At 39.8% G+C, this 23,664-nt stretch overlaps 1 protein-coding gene across 3 annotated transcripts in view; it reads right to left on the reverse strand.

Moving 5' to 3' along the window:
- FHOD3 (formin homology 2 domain containing 3) overlaps positions 1-23,664 on the reverse strand; it is a 412,474-nt gene that overhangs the window by 36,015 nt on the left and 352,795 nt on the right. For all 3 annotated transcript variants that reach the window (XM_059815484.1, XM_059815487.1, XM_059815486.1), the window contains 3 exons: positions 15,081-15,263; positions 9,830-9,949; positions 9,207-9,368 (listed from right to left, as the gene is read on the reverse strand). In XM_059815484.1, the coding sequence (XP_059671467.1) occupies positions 9,207-9,368; positions 9,830-9,949; positions 15,081-15,263 (465 nt within the window). The remainder of the gene's footprint in view (positions 1-9,206; positions 9,369-9,829; positions 9,950-15,080; positions 15,264-23,664) is intronic.

The following is a 23,664-nucleotide window of genomic DNA, read 5'->3' on the forward strand; positions in this document are numbered from 1 at the left end:
TTAGCCTGCTGACAAGACTTTTCCTGTTAGATCTCGCAGAAGTGAGATTTAAATGTTCAGGCTGGATCAGCTCAAAGGGAAAATTCTGAAGTTAAAAATATTTGGACTCCTCTGCTAAATGTATCAAAACATTTGATAGTTTGCAGCTTTAGGGTACTACCTGCATGACATTTCAAACCACAGAAAACATGCTTCCCCCCGTCTGTTTTTCTCCTAACAGCAATAGCGCTAATGGGATGCTCTCCAGTGGGAAACAATGTAATGTGACAAGCATGGTCCCCCTCACTCCATCTCCTCTCTCCTTAATTTACATACCTTGCCCTCATGTTTCCTTTACTACCCCCTTTTTTAGTTCAGTGCTCATGTTCAGAGAAGAAATCAGCCATAAATCTTTTAGCACAGTAAAGCTAAAGATCCACTAACCACTGATCTTCAAACTGGACTCTCTTACAATTGCAGACACTTGTATACAGGCTCCAGGTGATGTTTTTTACTAGGCTAGTGGAATATAATACCCAGGTTGCATGCCAGCAATTAGTGTATCTTAAGTGTATCTATCAACCCTCACAAAGACTGGCTTTCCATGGCTATCTGAAATAGCAGTGTGTATTATTAACTGACAAAATACCCCAAAATCCTGTTGAAGTAATATGCTCTTATTCTGCAAACTCTCACATTTTCTAAGCCTTGCAATGTGTTGGAATATTAACCAAGACAGACAGCTACTAATTCCCCTAATTATGAGCACCAGATTCCACTGAAAAGCAGGATCCTGAGGAATTTGACATCCTCAGATCCTCTTCTCTCTTCACTGTGAAGCCAAATGAATCATGGACATGAAGAAGCTTTTATCATATTCTAAGCAGCAGCAGAAGTCCGATGATTATGTGGCCAACAAGCCTCTCCATTTTATGCATATTTGTATCGTAAAAGAAGCAGGTACTTGCATCAGTGGAAAATGTAAATAAAATACAAATCCATCTGAAAAGCAACAATTTAGCCTCACTTTAACTGAGGAAACCGACCATGAAAGATAAGCACCGTGATCCAAACCTAGATCTAATATTTGTGCACAAATGTTTAAAAGCAGTCACATTGCTTAGCAATATCCTTGTAACTTCCTTTTTTTTGGGGGGTGATTTTTGCTACTATTGTCGTTCTGTTTAGGACGTCTTCTAAAACTGAAATTGTTATATATAAATGTAACAGTAACATTAGTGATAAATGATCCCCCAAACAATAATGATAAATGATCCCGCAACTACGTGTCCCTGGGATAAGGAGAACAAGAACTCATGTGGAGTAATAATGACAATTATTCAATCTAATATGCATACAGTAAACATGGAAAGGCATATATAATACCATATCACATCCCTGCCAGTACACACAGCATTCCCAAGGAAAGAAGGATTGCACCTTTTCATTTATGTGTTTATTTCCAACACTTTACTAAAAGAATTAATGCTGCCTAATGGTAGAAAGATGCGATTCCTTTCTTTTTTTTGTTCTTTCTTTCTTGAAAGGAAAGATGCACCAATTCTTGCTTGCAGCTGGAAGGCCATGCTGGGGCTAAGGAGAAACTCAGGTGAGTTTTGCATCACATTGTGGCTCCAGCAGATCTCAGCATAGGAGGTGCTCAGACAAGAACCGCTGTGGTGTTAGTTCATAACTATGCTCCACTGAATAAAAGGAAGCAGTAATCTGAAATAGTCATTACAGTTTTCTCCCTGGATAGCTGTTGTGCCCTGCCCCAGGTTTTGGAGGAAGGTGGTAACATACATTCTTCTTCTTCCTCCTCAACTCAGTTCACGTATGTGCAAAAGACATGCAGCTTGCTGGTCCTGCTTACTGTTACCTTCTGCTACAATTTGAAAAATAAATCTCTTTTTTTTCCTCAGGCAAAAGACTAAGTGGTCTTAAGCTGTTATGCAAAATAAAAATTACTTTTCTTTCAGACACTGTGTAATGTTTATTTGCGTTTGTAAACCAATTTAGAACAAGCAACTTTCTAAATGCTCCTGGGATATATTTGATATGTTCCTCCTTTCTCCTGCCAGATTCCTCTCCATTCACAACCACACTAGCAGAAAAATATTCAGAAGTATTTCTTATTTATCTGTGAAATCTCTTGCGAAGCCCACTGTTCAGTCTTCCGAGAAGTGCCTTTGTAGACACTGTTGCATCAGAACGGAGTAGCTGGAGACGGTCTATCCAAATAGGCTTTAAAGACTAGTTTACGGGACACAAGTCCTACAGGGTCAGCCTCATTCAGGAAACCATTGCTCTAAGTCACTAATGGGCAACTTAAAAAAAAACCAACCCAACATATTTTTCAATTTAATGCACCACCATATTTTGCACAAATGACACTCAGACCAAGAGTAAAACTCTCCAACCACATGCCAGCAACACCAGCGCTCATTTTAATCCCTTTATATCATTATTTCTTGCTTGCTACCATAGTAACAGATGACTCCGCCATAAACAACAACAGAAAAAAGGATTCTACCAGGTTTCTCACTCCATTGGGGTGAGACTTCAATATTGCACGATACACCTAATGCCCAAATGACTTCTGTTCTTGCTGTTTTTCACCTGACTCAAAAACTACCACCACCATCAAGTGGCTCAGTGTTTACTTCCCTACCCATCCAGGTTCCACGAACACTGGTCCTTCAAAAGGCTTATTTTTTCCAAGTTCAACTCCATGCCATACATCCAATATCACCTGCTGCGTATATAAGTTCAAAACTTTCTAATTCATGAAATGCTAGACCATGCCCCAGTCATTCAGGCAGGACATGCATCAGGGAGCCTTTCTGGTCTTTGGGTTGGGATGTTATTTCTCCATGTGGCCACAAATATCTCATGGCAACACAGGAACTGGACTCTTACTATTTGTTGAGGTAGAGGAAGAGCTGCTTTGAGGTGACATTGGGAATTAAATGGGTTGGCTCAAACCTAAAGGGGCTTCTGCTGTATATTCCCTGGGGCAGCACATACAATTCCAGGTATGCATTGCCACGCACAGCAAACAACTGTAGCCGCTGTGAGATAACAGGTCATTTTTCTTCAGCGTTCCCTCAGCTGGAATGTGCTTTACACACATGTTTCCGCTTCCAGCTAAATCTCCTCTAGTCTCTGGGCTAAGCTCCACCACTACTGAGAGTACAAAGCTGTCCTAAAATCAAAGATGCTGCACCTGATTACAGTCATGTTTCCTGCCTCCTATATTTACACTCAGCCTTTGAACAGGGTCAAAAATGTCACAACTGGATTGAAGTAAAAAACCCCAAAACAAATAAATGAAGGGAAATCGATGAAGCTGAGGTTTCTGCTTAAAAAGCACTTATTTTCAAAATTACTGTAAATTATCCAAAGTTTTGTTCTGAAGGCCAGTGAATAAGTTGTTATATAGCCTCAGTATCCTTGTTTAAGTTTTCTATTGCTTGCTACTATATTTATTGTTTATTGCTACAGCTTGTTTCTTTTAGTGGTGAACACATTAAATCCAGATACTTTCTAAGGAAGACCTGGATCTCTGTGTTTTTATCCTACCCACAAGGTATATTAAATAGAAGATTGATGCTTTCACAATGACAAATGTTGCCTTAAATTCACAATAAAATGACAATTCTTTTACCACACATCATGGAAAGATATACATGATCACAGACAAAATCTTTCTCTCTTCAAAGTTCAAGATAGTTGCTACAGTGGACCACAGCCCAGTCTAAGCTGTTTATAATTTAGGGTCAGATCGTTCGTTCTCACATTATTACAGGGATGCGTTCTGGCAGGGAACACAAAATCTTCCTCTTTTCCTGAGCTGGTTCAGCGCCAAAGGAAATTCTGAGAATTGCTCCTTGCAAACACATTGTCATCTGAGTGCAGCGACCTTTTGTGGCGTACGTTCAAAACTCCATCTCCTCCAGTATTTCCACACTGGCTTGCTTCACCGAATGTCACAAGTATTGTCCTGAGACCAATGTTAGTCCGACTTGCACACTGTTGGTCCCATATTTTAAGGGAAGTAAATGCCAGCTCTCAAAAGCAAGCAAAATATAAAGGAGGTTCTGTCCAGACATTTCTAATTCTAAAGCAAGAGGTGGCCAAAATAATTTTGGAAATGAAAACAGCTGAATCAATCCACTAATCAAAAATTAAAGGACAGGGGTGCTTACTGAAGTATGACCAGATTAATTTCTCCAGTTATATACACACCTCCACTGCATTTTAGTTCCTCCAACAATCTACAATGAACACATTAATACAGGATCTTTGTGCAGATGCTGTATGACAGTTCCCACGATCTGGGATGAAGAAGAGCAATACCAGTAAGTGGTGATGTAAGTCACTTCAGTTGGTGTTATAGCACCTGCGACACTACTTACAGTCATTTCACCTGGAAATTACTGAAACATTGCAATGCTGTCAGGCACATGTGCTAAACTTCATTTGCTCTTTCAGACAAAACCTCAAAGTCTCATCTGCCACTGAAGCTCCTTCCCCCTTGCCCCAGTCTGCCCAGCAACCAGCAGGCTCTGCCTTATCCTCCTCTGTCTTCACTTTTGCTCCCGCTAGCCCGTGCCAGGAACTGGGGCAGCTGCAGCAGTCCTTGCAGCTGGCACCACAAGGAACGACATAACCGTAAGAAACCTTGCATCCCCCAAGCCCTTCTTTCCATGGAAAATAATTTGACTTTTGGCATTTATTTTTGTTTGAAATAACATAGGGAAAGCATACTTGAATGATAATTGCACACAAATACTTCCTGTCAAGCGAGACAAGAGAAACCCCACTGAAGGAGCGCGGGAGGCAGCATGATCGTCCCTACTTTTTTTTTCTTTTCTCCTCTCTGTTTTCCAGCGTCTCAAGCAGAAGCTACAGCACACCAGAATGGCACTTCTGTTTCAGCCACCTCCTTTCTCCCCACGCCTTCCTGCTGAGTCCCTCGGAGGGCAGCTGCAGGCTTCCTACTCCCCTGCGTACATCTTCGTCTCGTTCTAAGTTCCTTCCTACCAGCAATCCTTGCCCCCTCCCCTGCATTGTTAACATTTCCTATTGCTTCCTTTTAAAAGCTGCCTGCTTCTCCGTTGCCTAGTATCCACAACTAATCCAAGTGTCTTGCTGCAGGGGTTAAAAACCAGACAGAAGTTTGGCATTTTGTAAGTAAATTAAAATTAGGGGGAGAAAAGAACAATTACTAGTTTACTCTATGGAGCTGGCCATCTTTCAGATGCATGGGGAAAAATATTTATGGTGGTGAGAAAGAAGCTGAACATTTTTAATAAGAATACATTTTTTATTCACTAACAGAAAAGATACTAGTGCTGATGCAACCCCTCCTTCTTGTACTGGTAAGAAACTTCTGGGAACAATACTGAGTTTAACTGCAGAAATCTGGGGGTCTGTTTCAGTATTAGGTACATCAGTTCTGGTACAACCCCAGTGAAAAAACAACTTAAAATATGTTTTAAAAAAAAAGCAAGTGCTTTTAATCATGGAATACTAAACAATCAGTGGCCCTGCATGATCTTATGTATTTTTATACAACTACGAATACTTTTATTTATCTAGAATTCTACTTTTTGGTCATTTTTTCACTTGTGTCTGCTTTTTTTTTGCCATTTATGACTTCAGTCCTTCAACAAAAAGCCACAAGTTTTGCAATAACTATACCATTTTGTTTCTGGTCTTTCTAACTCCTTTCTGGTGAGGCAGGCTGTTTTCTTTATGGTTTTTTTTAATGAACTAAGGCTCAGAAAATTCTCATATGATGTGCATCTCAAGGGAAGGGGCATCTCTGTTTATCTACATGATAGAAATTGTTTAGCCTTTGTGGTTTCTGAAAGATGTTTGTAGACAAAATGGAGCTCAAAATACAGCCTAATCCAGAGTGAAATATTAGTTCTCCTTTCCTGTCAGCTTTCCTAAACCAAGATTTCGCCTTGTCTGTGAACATTCCCTTGAAGAGGGCAGCTTGGATGGCTTCCATGTCCTAACTCTTTGATTTGTGGCAGCTAAGATCAAGTGGGAATACAGCTTGTTACAGTAATCCATCAGCGGTGTAACACATGCAGGAACATCCCAAGGAGGGAGACCTTGGGCGTCACGGGGAAGGTTAAGGCTATAATTTCTCTTAATGTGATTTTGTCTGGCCTTTTCAGAATTTCTTCCGCTTTGGGCAGGGCCACTAGATCTGCAAACCACAGACTGAAAGACTGTGCTCAATTTTGTATGCTCTTAGGCCTAGAAATTTTTTATATCTGGTTAAGCTTTCTTCCACTTGCTAAGACTGAAAAACAGAAGATTCACTTCAGAGTACACCATACATGGTGGTGTGGATTTTGGAAAACAAGGGCTCTTCTCTTTTATAGTGACTTTCATTTTAGTGAATAACTTGGTCCCAATCTAAAAAAAAATGAAGTAACTTCTTAACAAAGAGAAGAAGCAGGAAATGAGAAACCAATATACCTAAATGTTAAGAGATGAAGAATCACTCAAAGAGAAAAACCACACACAAAAAATTAAAACCTTCCAAACATGAGAAATCAACCACAGTGAAGGCAATAAAACAGACCCTAAACACAGGCTGTACAAGAGGAAAATTAGAAGAACAGAGATGATCCAAAGAGCAAATATCTAAGGATATAAAACAAAAGCCACCAATTCCTTTATGGTATCCAGAAAAATGAAAATATGTAGGAGGTCCTGGATCACCGGGGATGAGAGAAACTGAGGAAGATAAAAGTTAGGAAAGGGAAGCAAGATGACTTCTTTTCATCCAACTTCTCCACAGACAGTGTTGGGGAGAAACCTATTCTGGTACCTGCTTTTATTTTTCTGTATTTTATTTTTTAATAGACGTGAACTAATAGAAAGGTTCGAATATCTGCTAGCAGAAACAAACATGTTGGAGGAGGATGATAGCTTACAAAGCAGTAAACAAGCAGAAGACAAGAATTCTGACAGCAATTAAAATAAAGAAACCGAGCCACTGGCTAAAATGAGTATGCTTTCACTACACTTAGTAACTTAAAGAATCAGAGGACAGCAAAAGTTTCACTATCTTTACAAACGCAGCAAGGTTGATTCAGGAGACTGTAGAGCTCCAAGCTTTATTACTATACCTGGTAACCTGGCTGAAAGGGTGAATAACAGGAAATTAAATACATCAACATAATCACTAGATTCTGAATATGTTTATAAAGTAGTGGACAGATAAGAGCAAGTAAAGAAAATTAGACTTTTGAAATCTTTACAAGAGCCTCATGGGAGGCCACCTATGAAGTGTGAGGTTAAGAAAGCAAAAGAAAAGAAGAAATACATATTGATTCTCATCTGATGACAGGGTTAACAGCAGGTGTCGCATGGTTTGCACTTTGTATTTCAAAATTATCTGGAAACAATGAAGCACACCAAGAGGGTAAAATCTACAGATGGCAAGAAATTATTCAGATGAGTCATGATTTAAGATTATTAGGGGTTTGAGAGATAAGCAGTAAATCTGCTTCAGCAGATCATGGTCATTACTATAGATCGCAATGAAGTGCACACTGCCGGCAGTATTGGATCCCTCTGTGCATCGGGCTGAGTTCTGAATTGCCCGATCAGCTCAGAAGACTGCCTGGATGTCCTTGTGAACTGCCCAGAGACAACTAATGTCAAAAGGATAGCAACAGTCAAAAAACCACAAAGAAAACCTCAGAACATCTAACAAAAGATAGCACAAGCAGAACAGACAAATGTAGGCATATAACATTTCTAAGGAGAGGCTGGAATAATTGTTGTTTGCTATTGTTTAACCCATTTTGAAAAGTAAGATGGAGAAAAAGTGTGAAAACAGTCTCAAAAAAAAGATGTAGAAGAATTATTTGAGACTTAGACAAGGATCTGAGCAGCCTGGTTTAATTTGGCCTGGCACTGAAAAGGGTGACGGACCAGATGACCTTCAGAGGTCCTTTCCAATCTAAGTTTTTCTATGAAATAGAGAGATAAAAGAAGTTTTGACTTTTCAATACATTCAGACAGTAAATCCTGAAATTGGCAAATTCAACAGCAGACAAAATTAGATTATGAATTCATTGTCACAAGAACTGCGCTAGGAGCCAAAATAAGATACGATTTTTGCAGTTTTTTAAAAATTGTATTATACAGGATTCCTCCCCAATATCCAAACAAGGTCACTTTTGGAAAAGAAATAATTCCTCCACTTGATGCATATAATGAGTGTTATGGCTCATGAAATAAAATTTTTCTAGGAGAGATATTCCTCCTCCTTCGAAGCTTCTTGTGCTCTCCTCTCAAGCAGCTGGTATAGGCCACTGTCTGAATCAAGACACTGGACTAGATGGATATTAGTATTATCTGCTGTAATGATTTCCATTTTTACATGAGACATGACTCCAACCAGAATTTTCATGTTTGTTATCTCCTGATGATATTCTGTCATGTTCACTCCATTAATCAAGTAATGTACTGTTTTTAAGGGTCATCCATGAAATCTCACACTCTGACAGCTCCAAGAGTGAGGTTACAGTGTTTCTATCATGCAAGCTACCAGCAGTAATAAATAATCAGCATACCAAATTGAGCCATTGACCAGACCTATGCATTAGCCAAGGAATTACCACTTTTTAAAAAGAGGTGCTGCCACAAGTTTCCTTTATTTCTATTTATCTTCCCTAACTCCTAATCATCAAAATTATTGTCAGGAGGAGGACAGAAAAGGAGTTAAACAAAAAATTTTAAAGACACTTCCATTCTGGCAACAATTTTATTACCAAAAAAGTTCATTCCTTCCATTGCTCTTAAAATACAATCAGACATCTGCCTTAAAAATGAGATTCCCCCGAACCACAGAATAAATATATCTGAAGATACTGGTCAAATGAAGTTTTAACCTGAAAATAGTTCCTAATAGTTACATACATTAATCATGTATAGAATGTTAAAATGGCTGTCATAACATGGCTGCCTATTAGTGCCCTGATGAGGAAACCACCTGACAGAGAGCGATAAAGCTCAGAAGAGAGAGTACTGAGGTCTTTGAAATTCAGTGGGAAGGACACAATGAATCCACATTCATAAAAAGTTCCGTGACCAGGGAGGAACAAACTCAAAGAATAAAGTAAAATCTTAAATATTTCACTTTAAAGAGTGTTTTTAAAAACATATATATATTTACCCACTAGACATACCTTGGCTGACCTAGTGATGGCCCCGATCTCTGAATAAAGATCAGTGCTGTCTGGGAACTTTTCCACCACCATAGTGCAGACGTGGTGCAGGAGGGACTGCTTGTGCACCGTGTCCTTGACTTCTGGAACCTTCTCGAGGTAGCTCAACTCAAAAGCTTTGGCCTATAAGGGGGAAAAAAGGGAAGAAATTAAAAATAAAAATGTTTACTCCTTCCCATGCAGATTAGTAGACAAAAATGATTACCAAGTAGGGGCAGAGGGGAAAGAAGAAGAATCCTACAGGAGAAGAAACTTATTGCTTTTATTTAACTTGCAGAAGAGTAGTCCTAAAATCGCTCCATCTACAGTGAAATGACTCATGACACAGTTCTCACAATTTGAATGAGGAGCATCAACACTAAGCTCAAGGGAGTTACACCAGAACGGTGCTTAGCTCCGCATTTCCTTCAGGTTATGCTGAAAGAGGCAAAGAGCACCCTGACACATAATAAAAAGTAGGTTCTGTTTCCTAAATTATTTTTCTGGTACAAAATAAATACTGGGTTGCAACTGTCATAATGGTTTTGACTTCTGTTTTTTTGAAGGAAAAAGCTGCAGGGGGAATGTTGGGACATCAGGCTTACGTTGGTTCCATTCAGAAAGTTCCCAATGGCTAGTAGAGTAGAAAGGATAAATCCCAAAGTTTTATTGTGCTCCAGTTGGTCCATTCCTTCCTTCAGGTCTAGAAGTGGTTCTGCAACTTCCTGCCATGAGAATAGAAACAAGAAAGTGAAGGCTACAGTTGGCTATAGCTGCTTTAAGCTTTTAATTCTATGGTTTAGATTAATTACTGCAAAAAGTTCCTGAACTGGCGTCTTGCAGAGTGCAAACTGGCCATGTGTGCTGGCTTTCTTCCATGTTCCAGCTAATAAATCACATGCAAGGACAGCAAAAAAATACATAATATACTTTCCTAATGTTGCTTCTTTCTGTATGCAATTGCCTTACTTGTCCTGGGGATTATTCTGTGATTCCAAACAGAAGAGCGAGAGTCAGAGAAGGGGCTGCTGCATTTGAGTTAGATGCATGAACAGCCCCCTGCCCCAACTGATAAAAAAGCTTCTTATGTTTTTTTAATCTTTGAAAAACAAACAAAAAAAGTTAGAACCCTGGCTGACTTGACATTTGTAGTCTGACCCTAAAGCTTTCTTCAAATGATGGCCACCTCTGAATTTTAGCTATCGTTTTGTGCTTGTGTGACTTTAAAACTGAAAAAAACCCCTCACAGTAAAGATCAAGCTTTACAAATGTTCTCATTTTAATCTTTTAACTTAATGCATCTTCCATCCACACATGTTATCTGAGTATAGGTATGTAAACTGATAAGGCTTGAAAACATAAATTCTGTTCCATTACCTCGGGAAGTGGACTACACCAGAGAGTTCAAAGGAAGAGAGCAAGGGTGATTGAGTTGACGGAGCTTATTTCTATGTCTTTGTGTGAGGCCCAGGGTTATTTAGTTTGTATGCACAGTAACAGTTCACATTGTTTCTATCTCCAAATGCCATCCTAAGCAACCGTGAGCAGCATTCTTTTCCCAAATTATTACACTCTTTATGAGCCAAGAAGCCAAAATTAAGCTGTTATTTTAGCCCAAGAGGCAAAAGAGCTGAGAACTTCACTTTCTTGTAGAAATACAATGGGTCATTCAACAAATGTAGTGATATTTTGCCATAAATAAGAGCACAAAGATGAAGGAAACATACATTTCTAGTCACTACAGAACAATTTGTCTCTTGAAAAAAAAAGAATATGGCAAATTTGAGACAAATTAAGAGATGGCATAGTGAGCAAAGTAATTTATACATCAGAGGAGGGGTGCGAAATAATCCAAGACTTTATCAAGTTAAACTAAAATTAATAAACTGCTGCACAGAATTCTTTGAATTGCTTTAAAGTCAGGGTTGATTTAGTTTGTTTTGTTGCATTATGGGGATGAATCAAACTGCTCTACATCTGCTGTAAACACAGGCTTCTGAACTATTTTTCTTCTATCAATTTGTAAGCTGTTAAAAAATCATTCCTAAAAGGTTAATTTAAAACATTCGGAAAGTGAATAAAAAGGTAGCATAAAAGGCTTTCAAAGCAGGCCATACTGTAGCCCTTCATTTAGCTATTTACATGCAAGTTATCCAAGCTTAGACTTTCTTGCGTATAGTACACATTTATAATTACTCCTTATTTTTTTATTTTATTGTAGCATTAAAAAACAATAAAAAACCGTGTGCCAGATGATGTATAATCAGATGAAATACCCATTCTTGCTCCCTGTAAAACTCACCTTCTATCTAAGCAGGGCAGAGACATAATGCAGAACTACCTCATATCCTTAGATACCACGTATACTTATTTACCATGTTTTTAGTTTTCACCTAAAAATTATGCTTGAACGAAATTTGAGGATTCGTCCAGAATTTCTGGCTGTGAGACATCTGATAATGCCTGATAAATGTTTGACGCACATGCACAAATGAACTCAACTATATGTGTGCAATGAATCTGATGGTCCTGGGACAGGAAAGACGTGGCACACATTCTGTACAGCTGATCTGGCACACACATTGTTACCAACCTGCTATTCTGGTAACAAGTTTAGCTTATTGCATCTAGACAAGTTCACGTGCATGCTCTTTTGGGAGGAGTAAAAACTTGATTGGGATGGGAACTCTGAGATGACCAAAATATAATTTGCCATATTTGCATTTAATCAACACTGGCCTGCAGAAAGTATCATACCCTTTTAAAACAACAGAAAGTATCAGGATCATACTGTAAAACTTAAAAAGCTCTGATGCATTTTTTAAAATTTTCAGACAGTTTAAGCATCACTCAAAAGTACAATCGTTTTGAAAACTTATTTCTCTAGCACACTGTCTCCAGGTAGACTAGAGTCAGGAGTAATCTTTCTGCTCAGAAGAGAAACTGAAGCAAGCCATTCTCTTTACCAGTTCTACTTTTCTCATTCCTACACCTGCTTATATTAATTTATGATCCTTTAAAACTGTCAGCAATAAGGATATATTTGCCCACAGTGACCTTAACAAAAAAAAATACCTGATCTAGGACAACTAAAGATTCTATCCCTCTTTAAATTCCCTTTGAGATAATGAAGTTTGACAGCATCTGTGTCATAAATAGTTCAGTACAAAGAACTAGCAGGAACACAGTGTAATTTTTCAGAGCAATCAAAAGTCTGAAAATGAAGATTTAAAGTTGAAACTCTACCTCTTTTGTCTATGTCTTTAAAATAGGATACCAAGAGAAAGGTGAGAAAAATTACTGTTCCATTTATGACCTTCAGTAGGCATACAGTACCTTAGATACATGTTAACATTTTAAAACATTATACACACTATCAAACAGATAATTTGGAAAGGGTTTTCCTGTTTTATTTTCTATAAAGAGCAAAGAATGAGTATTCATTCATCCAGTTCAGCCCCTCACAGGCCAAGGCTGCTCCCTACAAAGGTACCCTGACTTGCTTTAGTTAACTAAATTCAGTCCAAGAAAGATGACTGACTTCATTATGTCTGGAAAGCTTGTCTACAAACACGAACAGTATCTCACTTAACCCTTTTCTTGAACAATTTCATGCTGTTTTTCTTTCAGGTTGTCAGAAATGGAGCTAAGACTTACTCAGGCAAAACTCTGTTCTCAGCTGATTACCGAAACAGTCTCATGAATGAGAACCCCAGTCTTACATCAACAACTCAGGTGTTTCACAGTATTGATACCATGGACCATCTAAAACTTTCAGCCTCATGGAAATACTAGTAAGATTCATCAATTTCTTACATAAAATATATGTGAGACTCGATAAATACTATGAGTGCATTCTGAAGTGTTATGAATTTTCCTAATTTTAAAATAGATTATAAAACATCAAGCAAACGCTGGACAAAAAAATGACAAAAACTGTGGAGGTAAGTGATTTGGCACCTAAGTTTCATGAAGGGTTTTGCCCATTTGCAGATGGATCTTCTGCGAAAACATAGTTTCAAGAACAGAAGAATGTTAGCAGGTCATGGGACTCTTTTATTATCATAATCATTAATGCAAACTACTTCATTTTTTTAATTGGATATGCTCTTGGTATCTTATCTCAGTCTAAATAACGCTTACGTTTATTTGTTACTTGGAACTTAAACTCTGACTCTAACCTTTTGTTACTGGAAAGACCCAACTGCTCACTCTCTCTTGTACCTCTGATGTCTGATCCCGTATCATCTTCTTCGCCCAACTAAGACCCAAGCTGTCTGTCATATCTATGCTGGTCTGCTAGGCTTCTTATCACATGCTCCTCTTGCTTTATCAGAGTTATCATATGTTATTTCCTGTACTATTTTATGGTAAGTACTGAGGCCTATCTACCTTTCAACAGGGATAAAAAATTTGGTCCTATCTTCACTCCAGCTGTTGCTTCTTTGAGTAATTTAGGTATTTGAGACATTTTATACTAACATCCATTCTACATGGATTTTAGCTGGCAATTCATTAACTTTGTAGCATAAACATTATAGGATCAGCAACAGGAAAACTATCCAAATTTCCTTAGCTTTTAGCAGTGCTTCAAATGTAACTTTTTGATTGAGAGGAAGCTGGAAATTCTAGGTATAGACATAGATTAACAGCTACAGCTAACTCAGGTCACATAAAAGGAACAATTTAGCCTTGTGGTAACTTCAAAGCAGAATAAATAGCTGTACCAGAGTAAAAAAAGAAAAAGGCAAAAAAGTATTCAGGCCAGATACAAGTATTTTGTTTTACAAGTCAGAAATGTAAATGTCTAAGACTAAAATGTCACAATTAAAAAATCCTGAATATTAGTGTAATTGCATTTCCTAAAATCTAAGAAAATTAAATGGAGGTTGAATAATCTTGACAGTATCATCTGCAAATCACTCCACTGTTGTGTAACTTGTTAAATAACCATGGCTAGGTAAACATAAGGCATTTTCAGAAGCATGTCCCACTTTTCAGAATCCATATCACACAAAGTTACACTGATTTTTTTTAATATATACATATGCGCATAGATACTCATACAAAATTAACACATACAGGAGAGAGCTGCCTGAAGAGCAATGCATGGGATATGGACCTGAAGAGCAGCCAGAAGATGGTTCCTGCACTGAGATTCCTGAAAGCGGTTTTGAAACTCAGCAAGTAGCTGAAATCGCCTACATAGTTTCATTCTGCTTCACCTATGCATCAAAATTATACGCTGTCATTTTGAAATTTTTGTCTGTGATTCATCATACATGACAGACAACCCAATTATAGTGTTCTCTGAATAAATGCCATCCACGAAGAACGTGGCAACAACTGTCTGCAACTGAACTGAAAAGAGCACCACGGAAAGATGTCTTCTCTTTTGTTTGTAACTTTGAAAGAGAGTTATAAACAGAAATAATTTTAATGGATGGTGTTTTCCTTAGTTCAAGTGGATACAAGATCAATACTCTCATTTTATGATACAATGCTGAATACTGTAGTCCTCATTCAATCTTTATCCAAAGATAAATTCTTACTGCTCTGAAGTAAAAACTTCCTGAACAACAACATCTGGAGAAGATGTGGTAAGGATTTAGCCCTCTTCTTTGTTCCAAAATCATTACTGCCTAATTAAAGGAAGGAAGACATAATCTCTAATTTTCTTTTATAGAAGGAACAGATTATGAAGGATCATTTTAGCTGTTTCCTGGTTGGCCACCGAAACAAAAGCGACCCATTTACCGTTTCCTCAAAATACACTCATATAATAACAAGGTCAGGGAAAGAGTAGGCAAAGCCTCGGAAGAGTCTCCACCCCCTGCCTCCCTGCTTTCCTCTCACCTTTTCCACTATCTCGTAGTCCATCTTGAAAGCCCAGAGCTGGAGTCTGGCGGAGAGTTCACTGATGGAGGAGAGGGTGAGAAGGAACTGCTCGGCGCTGCCCAGGGGGACATCGGGGTTTGCCAGCTGCGCTTCCTGGATCTTCTGCTTCTCCTCCTCGGTCGGGATCATGGTCAGGATTTTCTGTGAAGGGAGACAAAAGGCAGGCATCAGTGGCAGGGCCCAGAGGCATGCAAGGGCTGGACGTAGTGGCACAGGGATGCTCCTGTGGCAAGCGCTCCTGCAGCGCAGGCTCTCACGACAAGCTTCACTTGGACTTCGCCCGAGCTCCTGTGACGCTGGGTGACTTTTCAGCAGCAATGGCAGAAGCCCTTAGTCACTGGCTGGTAAATTAGGACAGCACGGTAGTAACGGAGCACTAACCCACTGCACAAGAGAGCAAAACAAGGCCTGCTATCTCGAACATCTGCAGTTGAAAACCACAGCTGTATTAACATGCATTTTTTAAAATTTGTAGTCGGTGCACATGGTTAATCACGGGATCAACACTGAAGAAAGACAGGGCGTCTGGTTAGGACTGTTCTCCTCAGCTTTCATATCTTTAAATCAAAACTGGCCACCTTTCTGCAAATTACATAAAGAAGTGAGGGGAGAATGAGTGAAACCTGCCTGTGATTTACAGCAGGTCAAACTAGATACCAGGTCCCTTTTAGCCTCGACATCTATGAATCTTCCAGTGCACTTGTAGGTATACAGGAATAACTTGAGGACTCCTGTCTCTTGCTGTTCTCATAATTTATTATTTTTTGTTCACTCTGTTTAGTTTTTTATGCAGCATGACAACTATTGCAGCCTGTTAGGTCACTCCCAAAAATTTCACCCGAACTGAGGACAAGTTCCCAAGGAACACACATGGAATTTAAAGTTGTGTTACGCATTGCATAACATGTGGCCTTTTTCTCTTTTGATCTGAAAAGTCTAAAATATTGATGACAAAGGATCTCGGTATTTTCAGCTTCTGTTGTCAGTATGGCTCAAAACATTTTTCCTTTAATTCTTGGATTTTACGTGCTTGTTCACATGTGGCAGCTTTCCTTCTCAAAGTACTGCTCTCTAAGGTACTGCTCCTTAATTAGTTTTTAACATAAGAAATGCATTTTGAAATAAAAAAAGAAAAGCAAAGCAATGTAAAGGCATCACATAAATTGAGGTCTTTACCCTGCTGATCAATGCCTCATTAAAACAAAGCAGTAGATTTTCAACACAACTTACGTTTATTCATCTGACGAATGACATGTTTTTGCTGTAGCCTTCTATAACAATAGAGGCTGTTTTTGAGGGGAGGAGAGAATAATAAAAATACATCCAAAGAGCTATCAGACCTGCAATGTAAACTACAGCCTCATTCCAGTGCTGGACATAGCCAATTCATCAAAGTAGCACAACTGCCCCCTTCCAGTATCAGTAATTCATCTGGCTCCTTGTACAGCGCTGGAGCTAAGCATGGAGAGCAAGGGACTTCTTCTGGTCAATCAGGCAAAGAACAAGAGTTAAGCAAGCAAATAATGTTCAATTTGTTGAACTGGGACTTATTTAAATTCAGCCACAATATATGTATTGCTGCCCATCTTTTTATGCTGACTTCCATAAACATAAATAAAGAAGCACTTCTTTCTGTTAATGTTTGCTCTGCCTTTCAGTTAAAAAAAAAAAAAAAAGCCTCCTTGCTTGGACACTGCAAGCTTCTGCCTTAATAAATTAATATCCTAAGGAGAAAAAGAAGAGGAGGAAAATCCTTCAATACACTCTGGTGCTTTTCCTTCCCCTGTCAATGACTGGAAAATATTCTGATGTACACCTGTTCCAACTGATAGCATTTGTGTATTGATTTTGAGATGTACTATCCATACATCCATACACACATGCCGAAATCTGTAACTTAGGTCATACCTAACATCGAGCTACAGATTTATAAGTAGCTGCCTCAGGGTATTTCTCAGTGCTTAGCCAATACTCATCAAAAAAAGTTCATAAAAAAGAGAGGAGGAGTCTGAAACTTGTAAGAGGAGGTGTTCTGCAGAGTGTCCTTTGAAGGAGTCAGGCCTCTTAGTGCCTACTCCAATCTTCAGCAACAACAAAAAGCCAACAGCTCCTCAGCTGAGCCAGGGCAGCTTGCAAACAGGATCATATGAACATCCATACATGGAGAGTTTAGCAGTAGCCATGTGATGGATGTAAAAATGCTTCTGATGCATTTTTGAAGGCTAACACTTCAGCAGTATTCTCAATTGCCTCCTACAAATAACTAGGGCTTTTGGCAGCTACCCAGGGATCCCACAAGTATTTTGTGGTGGTGCAGGGCCTTCTCTCCAGAGATTTTGCACTGCTTTTGGGCGTTTTAAAGAGAGCAATGAAACAGTAAGCTTTATTTCCAAAGGGACTCTCCTCCTCCTTGAGCTTTATGTAAACACCACAAGCCAGATGGAGCTGACAAAAAGCATTCGAGTCCAAGTACTGCAAGGCTGCTGCGCTGCTGACTGTAGTATGCGAAACCGAGAATGCCAAGTGAAAGAGCCTGTACTTGTGGTGCCAGCTGCTGAGGAACACCCCTGCCGCTGAAAGCCCTGCCTTGATGGGAACCGAGCTGCTGGCAGGTCTCACACCATCCAAGGTGCAACTGCCCCCCTAACAACGACTTGCTCATTAGCACTTCTAATCTGCTCGGGCAAATAATTCTGATGCTGCTGGTCATCATCCTCGGTGTGCCCCTGAGTAAGTGGTAAAATGCTCCTGTTCTTGATTTCCACTCTATGACTAATTTGAGCCATTTGTTCAGTGCTGGAAACTGATGAGTACACCATCTACCAGTTTATTACTATTTTTATTATTTTTTTAAGCATCACTGACAGTAAAAGTAGCATAAAAACACAGCAGGGCAGAAGGTTACTGGCACCTGATGTGACCATTAAATCACAAATAGCTTTGAATGTGATCATTAGTTCATAACGCTCTCCCTAGTATGGCACTCTTCAGGTTGATTAAAGAATAATTGGTTGTCAACAAACCTCTGATATGTGTGATACACGTATTTCACCCCCATGCATTCTCACACAACTGTTTGGAGCAGAGACTAACATTCTGAGGAAAACCAGTGCACAAACAATTTCATGCAGAAAAGGGAGTAATTTTTGGAGATCCTGTTCGCATCAGATAATGGATCCTAATTATTCTGCTCCTGGACTGCTGGACCCAGCCACTTGCTTGAACTTTCAGCGAAGAGATGAAACTCTTTATTTCCTCGACTGAGGATCATCCTGATGGATGATCTCCAAAAATTTCTAAGAGGAAAGCTTTACAAAGCTCACAGGGCAAAATTTATAACTCCTATATGCCTGAGGGTTATGGGCCTCAGTGTGGGATGCAAGGAAGCACCTAACCAGAGACTGCAAATAGCCCGGAACCTCTGCAGAAATTAGGTACTTAAGTTATTTCTTTCAAGAGATAATGGGGCTTCTCAGTGATGATGAGGTTGCAGGGGTGCCTTGGCTTTCATATTTGGTTTCAGCTGATTTTACCAGGTGAACAGGAGCCTGAAAAAAAATTAGTAAACTAACTATCTGGTTGTTGTTGGGTCCAAAGCTTTCTGTGGCTTGAGGCCCACAAATTCATAAGCTGCATAACCAAATACACATTAGTGGGTATTTCATCAGATATTTGACAGGTCTCGGCAGACAATTCAGCTCCAAAAAGGCTCTCACACGTCAGCTTTCCAGGCAGCTATTAACGAGACACATTGGTGGTTTGCATTACCTGCAGAAACTCTAAAAAAACCTAAAAGCATATGAAGGTCAGAACTCCACAGTAAGCGAGGCCACCTGCACTAATTTTATTTCAGCTCTTCCAAAAATGATCCAATTCTGCGAAGGGACTACATCTAAAATGCCCAACAGCCATTTCTGTAAATTGGGAACTGACAGCTGCTGCCTCGGTCAGACCGCTCCACCTCCTCAGCTCTCTACTGACATACATGAACATGCCATTGCTGGTCACAGAAACTGTAGAAGGTGTTTTGGTTTGCTGCAAGGTGGGAAAGTGTAGCTTTTTTTTTTTTGAAATGAAGTCTGAAACTCGTTAGGGCAGCGATACGCTGACCGTGGGTGTACAGCCAGCAAGGCACCACTGAGTCCATTCTCTCTTCTGTCTAGACTTGTGAAAAGAGGTGTTCTTCCAGGTCACGCAAGCTAGCATAATTTGAAACATCCCATCACACTTTTGCAAAGCATTAGCTAAACAAATTGGAAACTGCAAATGCCAACGTAGCACAGCAACTATCAGAACAAAAACGTAAATACCTTGATCATTTCCAAAAATCAAATTTTGTTTTTTGTTTATACATGTCACCACCTGCCTTTTTAACGCCAGACTCTCATTCCTTACCCCTTTTGACATCTCAGGGCTACCTAGCCACTCCAGACACATGGACTTCAAAGTACTTAACAAATGTGGGTGTGGAGGGCCTGGCATACCTGAAGAGTTTTTCATTTCAAATAGTTTTACTAAAAGCTATACCTACCAATGCAATGCAACATTGTGTAGCATCACAAAGCTATATTGCAAAGCACAAAGCGACCCACCTTAATTTCCTCACAGCATTACCCCGATTTTACTCTGCTAAATTAATCATACTCTTTGCTATAATTTGATTTCAATCCACGTTCCCTTACCGCGTAGCACTTTACGGAGAAACTCACTCATTTCCTTTACTAAAGACAAGCACCAAGGACTGGTTTAGTGAACTCTATTCTTGCAGTTGCCCATGATACACTTCATTAAAATTAGGTGCCAGGATTTTAAGCTCACCTCTTTTGCTTAGCTCACAGAAAGCCCTCATCCATGCTAAGCAGGCAGTTCTTTATCCTGCAACGAGCTCCAAGTTGTTTGAACACAATGACTGCCAAGCTTTCAAGGAAAGGAAAACACAACCAATTTGGCAAACGTAAGGTGGCAAAAATTTTTTTAGTTGGATTGATGCATGCTTGCAGGCACACATTGTGCCTTCCTCTGAAAATATGTTTCTAGCAGTGCCTGCTCTGCATACTAAATGGACTCCATCTGTCTTTCCAGCACCATGCCCCATTTTCTGCCCTTTTTCACAGCTCAGGGGTACCTAACCACTTCAAACACATGGCCTAAAATATGCAACATACTTAGGTATAGAGGGCTTTAAAATACCTGGAGAATTTTTTCTCCTATCTTAGTTACATATTTGAAGTAAAAAAGCAAAGTGAGGATTACTAACAAGAGTTAAATGGCACAAGCAAAGCAGCATTCAGTAGAATGTAGGACAGTAGCGGAGGGTTTACTGGGTCACTATGAACTTGATGATGAGTTGGGCTATCACAAAGTTGTAGCCTGCATCCCATTGCATCACTGCCTTGTTGCTAGCACTACTGCCAGCACTACTTTAGTCCACTGCCCTTAAAGGAATTGCTAAGGTCAGTTTTAAGACACCATTTAATCTGAACTTATCCACCAAGGTGCAGAACTAAAGCCACATGCACACTAATACGACAGTGACGATGCTCCTCGTGAGGGACATAACACAGAGCTCACAGCCAAGGCAATAGATGGCTTGGGTGGCTTTATACCCTGTTGGTGCCCTGCTCTGTGATGGATCGCCTAAAAGCTGAAGAATTATAGCCTCTCTGAAACTTTAGCAGTGAATGTTATGGCCTCATTGCACACATCTCATCTCACCTCCTGCTCTCCTTACATCTCTCTCTTCTGCTTACTAGGTGTGACATCTCTTCTAGACAATTAACTATGCGGAATGGCTTTAGAGTACCACTGTGATGCAGTTTTTTAATTAGATCAATTTTTTTTCCATACCAGTCCTGCCTCATTCAACTCACAGATTAGCTATAAAGTATATTATATAGCAAATAATTTGCTTTATTCTCTGCAGTTTTATATAAATGAAGCTGATGCTTACACTATTACTGATACATTCATCATCACTACCAATTATTTCCTTATATTCAGGAACTGTAGATATGAACCAGAAAACTTTCTAAAAATCTAGACTGAAAAGACAATCCCTGTTCCCTCTAAGCTAACTCTAAGGCTAAAGCCAGTGAACAGATGGATACAGAGAGGAGAAACAGGAAACAAAGCTTGTCTCCACTGTAGATCAAAGGAGGAGTATGGAAAAGTGAGGCAGGGCTCTTCTGATAGCAGTGGGACTCACAATGATGCATTTCTGTATCTCTTTGCAACTCTTGGCCACTTCTGCATAGCTTAATCCAGCCCTCTATCTTGCTATAAAGGTCTGTCTGACTCTGTAACAATATGCTATATGAAAAATCTGTAAATTGGGGATTGGGGAAGGGAATCTGAATTCAGTGCGAGGTTTTATCGGATAAGAAGTAAATAAATATGGAACACTGAGGAAAAAGCCCTCTTTTCTCCATGAACATTATCCTTCCCAACCAATAAAGGCTTCATCCCTCAAGGTGCAATGCACCTGGGGTCTGCTCCATGGAATCATAGAATCATTTAGGATGGAAAAGACCTTTAAGATCATCAAGTCCAATCATAAACGTAACGCTGCTAAGTCCACCACTAAACCATGTCCCTAAGCGCCACATCTACACATCTTTTAAAAACCTCCAGGGATGGTGACTAAACCATTTCCCTGGGCAGCCTGTTCCAATGCTTGATAACCCTTTCAATGAAGACATTTTTTGTAATATCCAACCTGAACCTCCCCTGGGGCAACGTGAGGCTGTTTCCTCTCGTCCTATGACTTGCTACTTGGGAAAAGAGACCAACACCCACCTCTCTGCAACCCCCTTTCAGGTAATTGTAGAGAGCCATAAGATCTCCCCTCAGCCTCCTCTTCTCCAGGCTAAACAACCCCAGCTCCCTCAGCCGCTCCTCATAAGACTTGTGCTCCAGACCCCTCACCAGCTTCGTCACCCTTCTCTGGACACGCTCCAGCACCTCAATGTCCTTCTTGTAGGGAGGGGCCCAAAACTGAACACAGGATTCGAGGTGCGGCCTCACCAGTGCCGAGTACAGGGGCACGATCACCTCTCTACTCCTGCTGGCCACACTACTTCTGATACAGGCCAGGATGCTGTTGGCCTTCTTGGCCACCTGGGCACACTGCTGGCTCATATTCAGCATATTTGCTTTCTCTTGATTTTAAATATATGAAAGATCACATAAGGATCACTCACATCCTTAGCCTCATGCTGTGGACACAGAACTCAGAAGTCCCATTTTCTTTAGCACTGGGCAAGTCTATCAACAGTGTATCATTTCCTGGTTTCTGAATTCTCCAATTTGAAAGCTACCTGCATATATATTTTAAATGAAATTATGGGTTTCTGGCAGCTAATGGAAAGGCCACCCAAGGGAGGGTGTGGTGGTACAGGGCACTCACAACTGTGGACACCACAGGTGGTTGGCAGACGGACAGCCCAGCTACGAATGTTGGCACTGGAAAGGGTGAGCTGTGCAGAGCAGCTGAACTTCTGTTAAGCGTGCCATAGAAGGACACAACTGAAAGGAGATGATACATGGAAGATAATAAAGGTGTGTCCTTCTTTATCAGCCATTTTATGTTGGACTTTGTATGGAAACGCTGCCTACAGCACTGAGATCTAACCTGCGGTCTGTGAGTTGGGCTTGGCTGGAGGGGTACTTCTCTCCAATATTTTAAAGCTTACACTGCAAACTGCAGTGGTGGGTACGTGGGCTGGGTCATGAAAAATTACTTTTTTAGCCTGATTTGTCACCTTCACAATATGAGTAAGGTATGTATACAGCAAATCAGTAATATAGCTTTGGGAAGAAACTATATTCTAGTAGGGATAAATCAGGCCTTGCCTTCTAGCTAGAACGATCTTTTGCCTTGAGCATTTCTTTTGCATGTAACTGTTGGCAACTCCATTTCCACTCCAGCCAGCTTTTCTCATTTTCCTCTGCAGTCAGCACAGTGAAAGTGGAAAGGGGGAAATCATGAAACACAGTGCCAAACCACTGAAAGGTGACTGTGAATCAATACATGACCTCTGCAGCTCAGCCACTGGTTGAGATTTGTAGTTGTGCAGATTACTCTTACTAGATGATATAGGTTTATTAAAAATAAAAAAAGAGATTTGAAACGAATACAACCACAATATAAAAAAAACAGGGGAGCAGCAGGCTTCTTTTACATTTCACAGAAGAAAAATGTTTTGATAAAAAAAATAATAAACAGAGTTCATCTTGGATCTCGGTAAGAATATCTGCAAAGTTAAACATGTAATGGTAAAAATTACATCATCTGTAATCTTTATACCAACTGCTTTTCTTCAAACAACAGTAACACAGAAATACTATTTTGAGCAGAACTAGTCACTGTATTTGTTTTCCATTAGATATACAATCTAGAATGACTCCAACAGCTAGCTGGGCATGAACTTTATTAAACCCTGTACCAGTTGCATCAGCCCTAGTAACTCACTGCCTATTCTTGCTGCTTGTAATATTTTAGTCAAGCTCCAGAGGAACAGATAACACTCTGAAAATCTTGACG

Source organism: Gavia stellata, chromosome 3 (genome assembly GCF_030936135.1).
Source record: "Gavia stellata isolate bGavSte3 chromosome 3, bGavSte3.hap2, whole genome shotgun sequence".
NCBI lineage: Eukaryota > Metazoa > Chordata > Aves > Gaviiformes > Gaviidae > Gavia > Gavia stellata.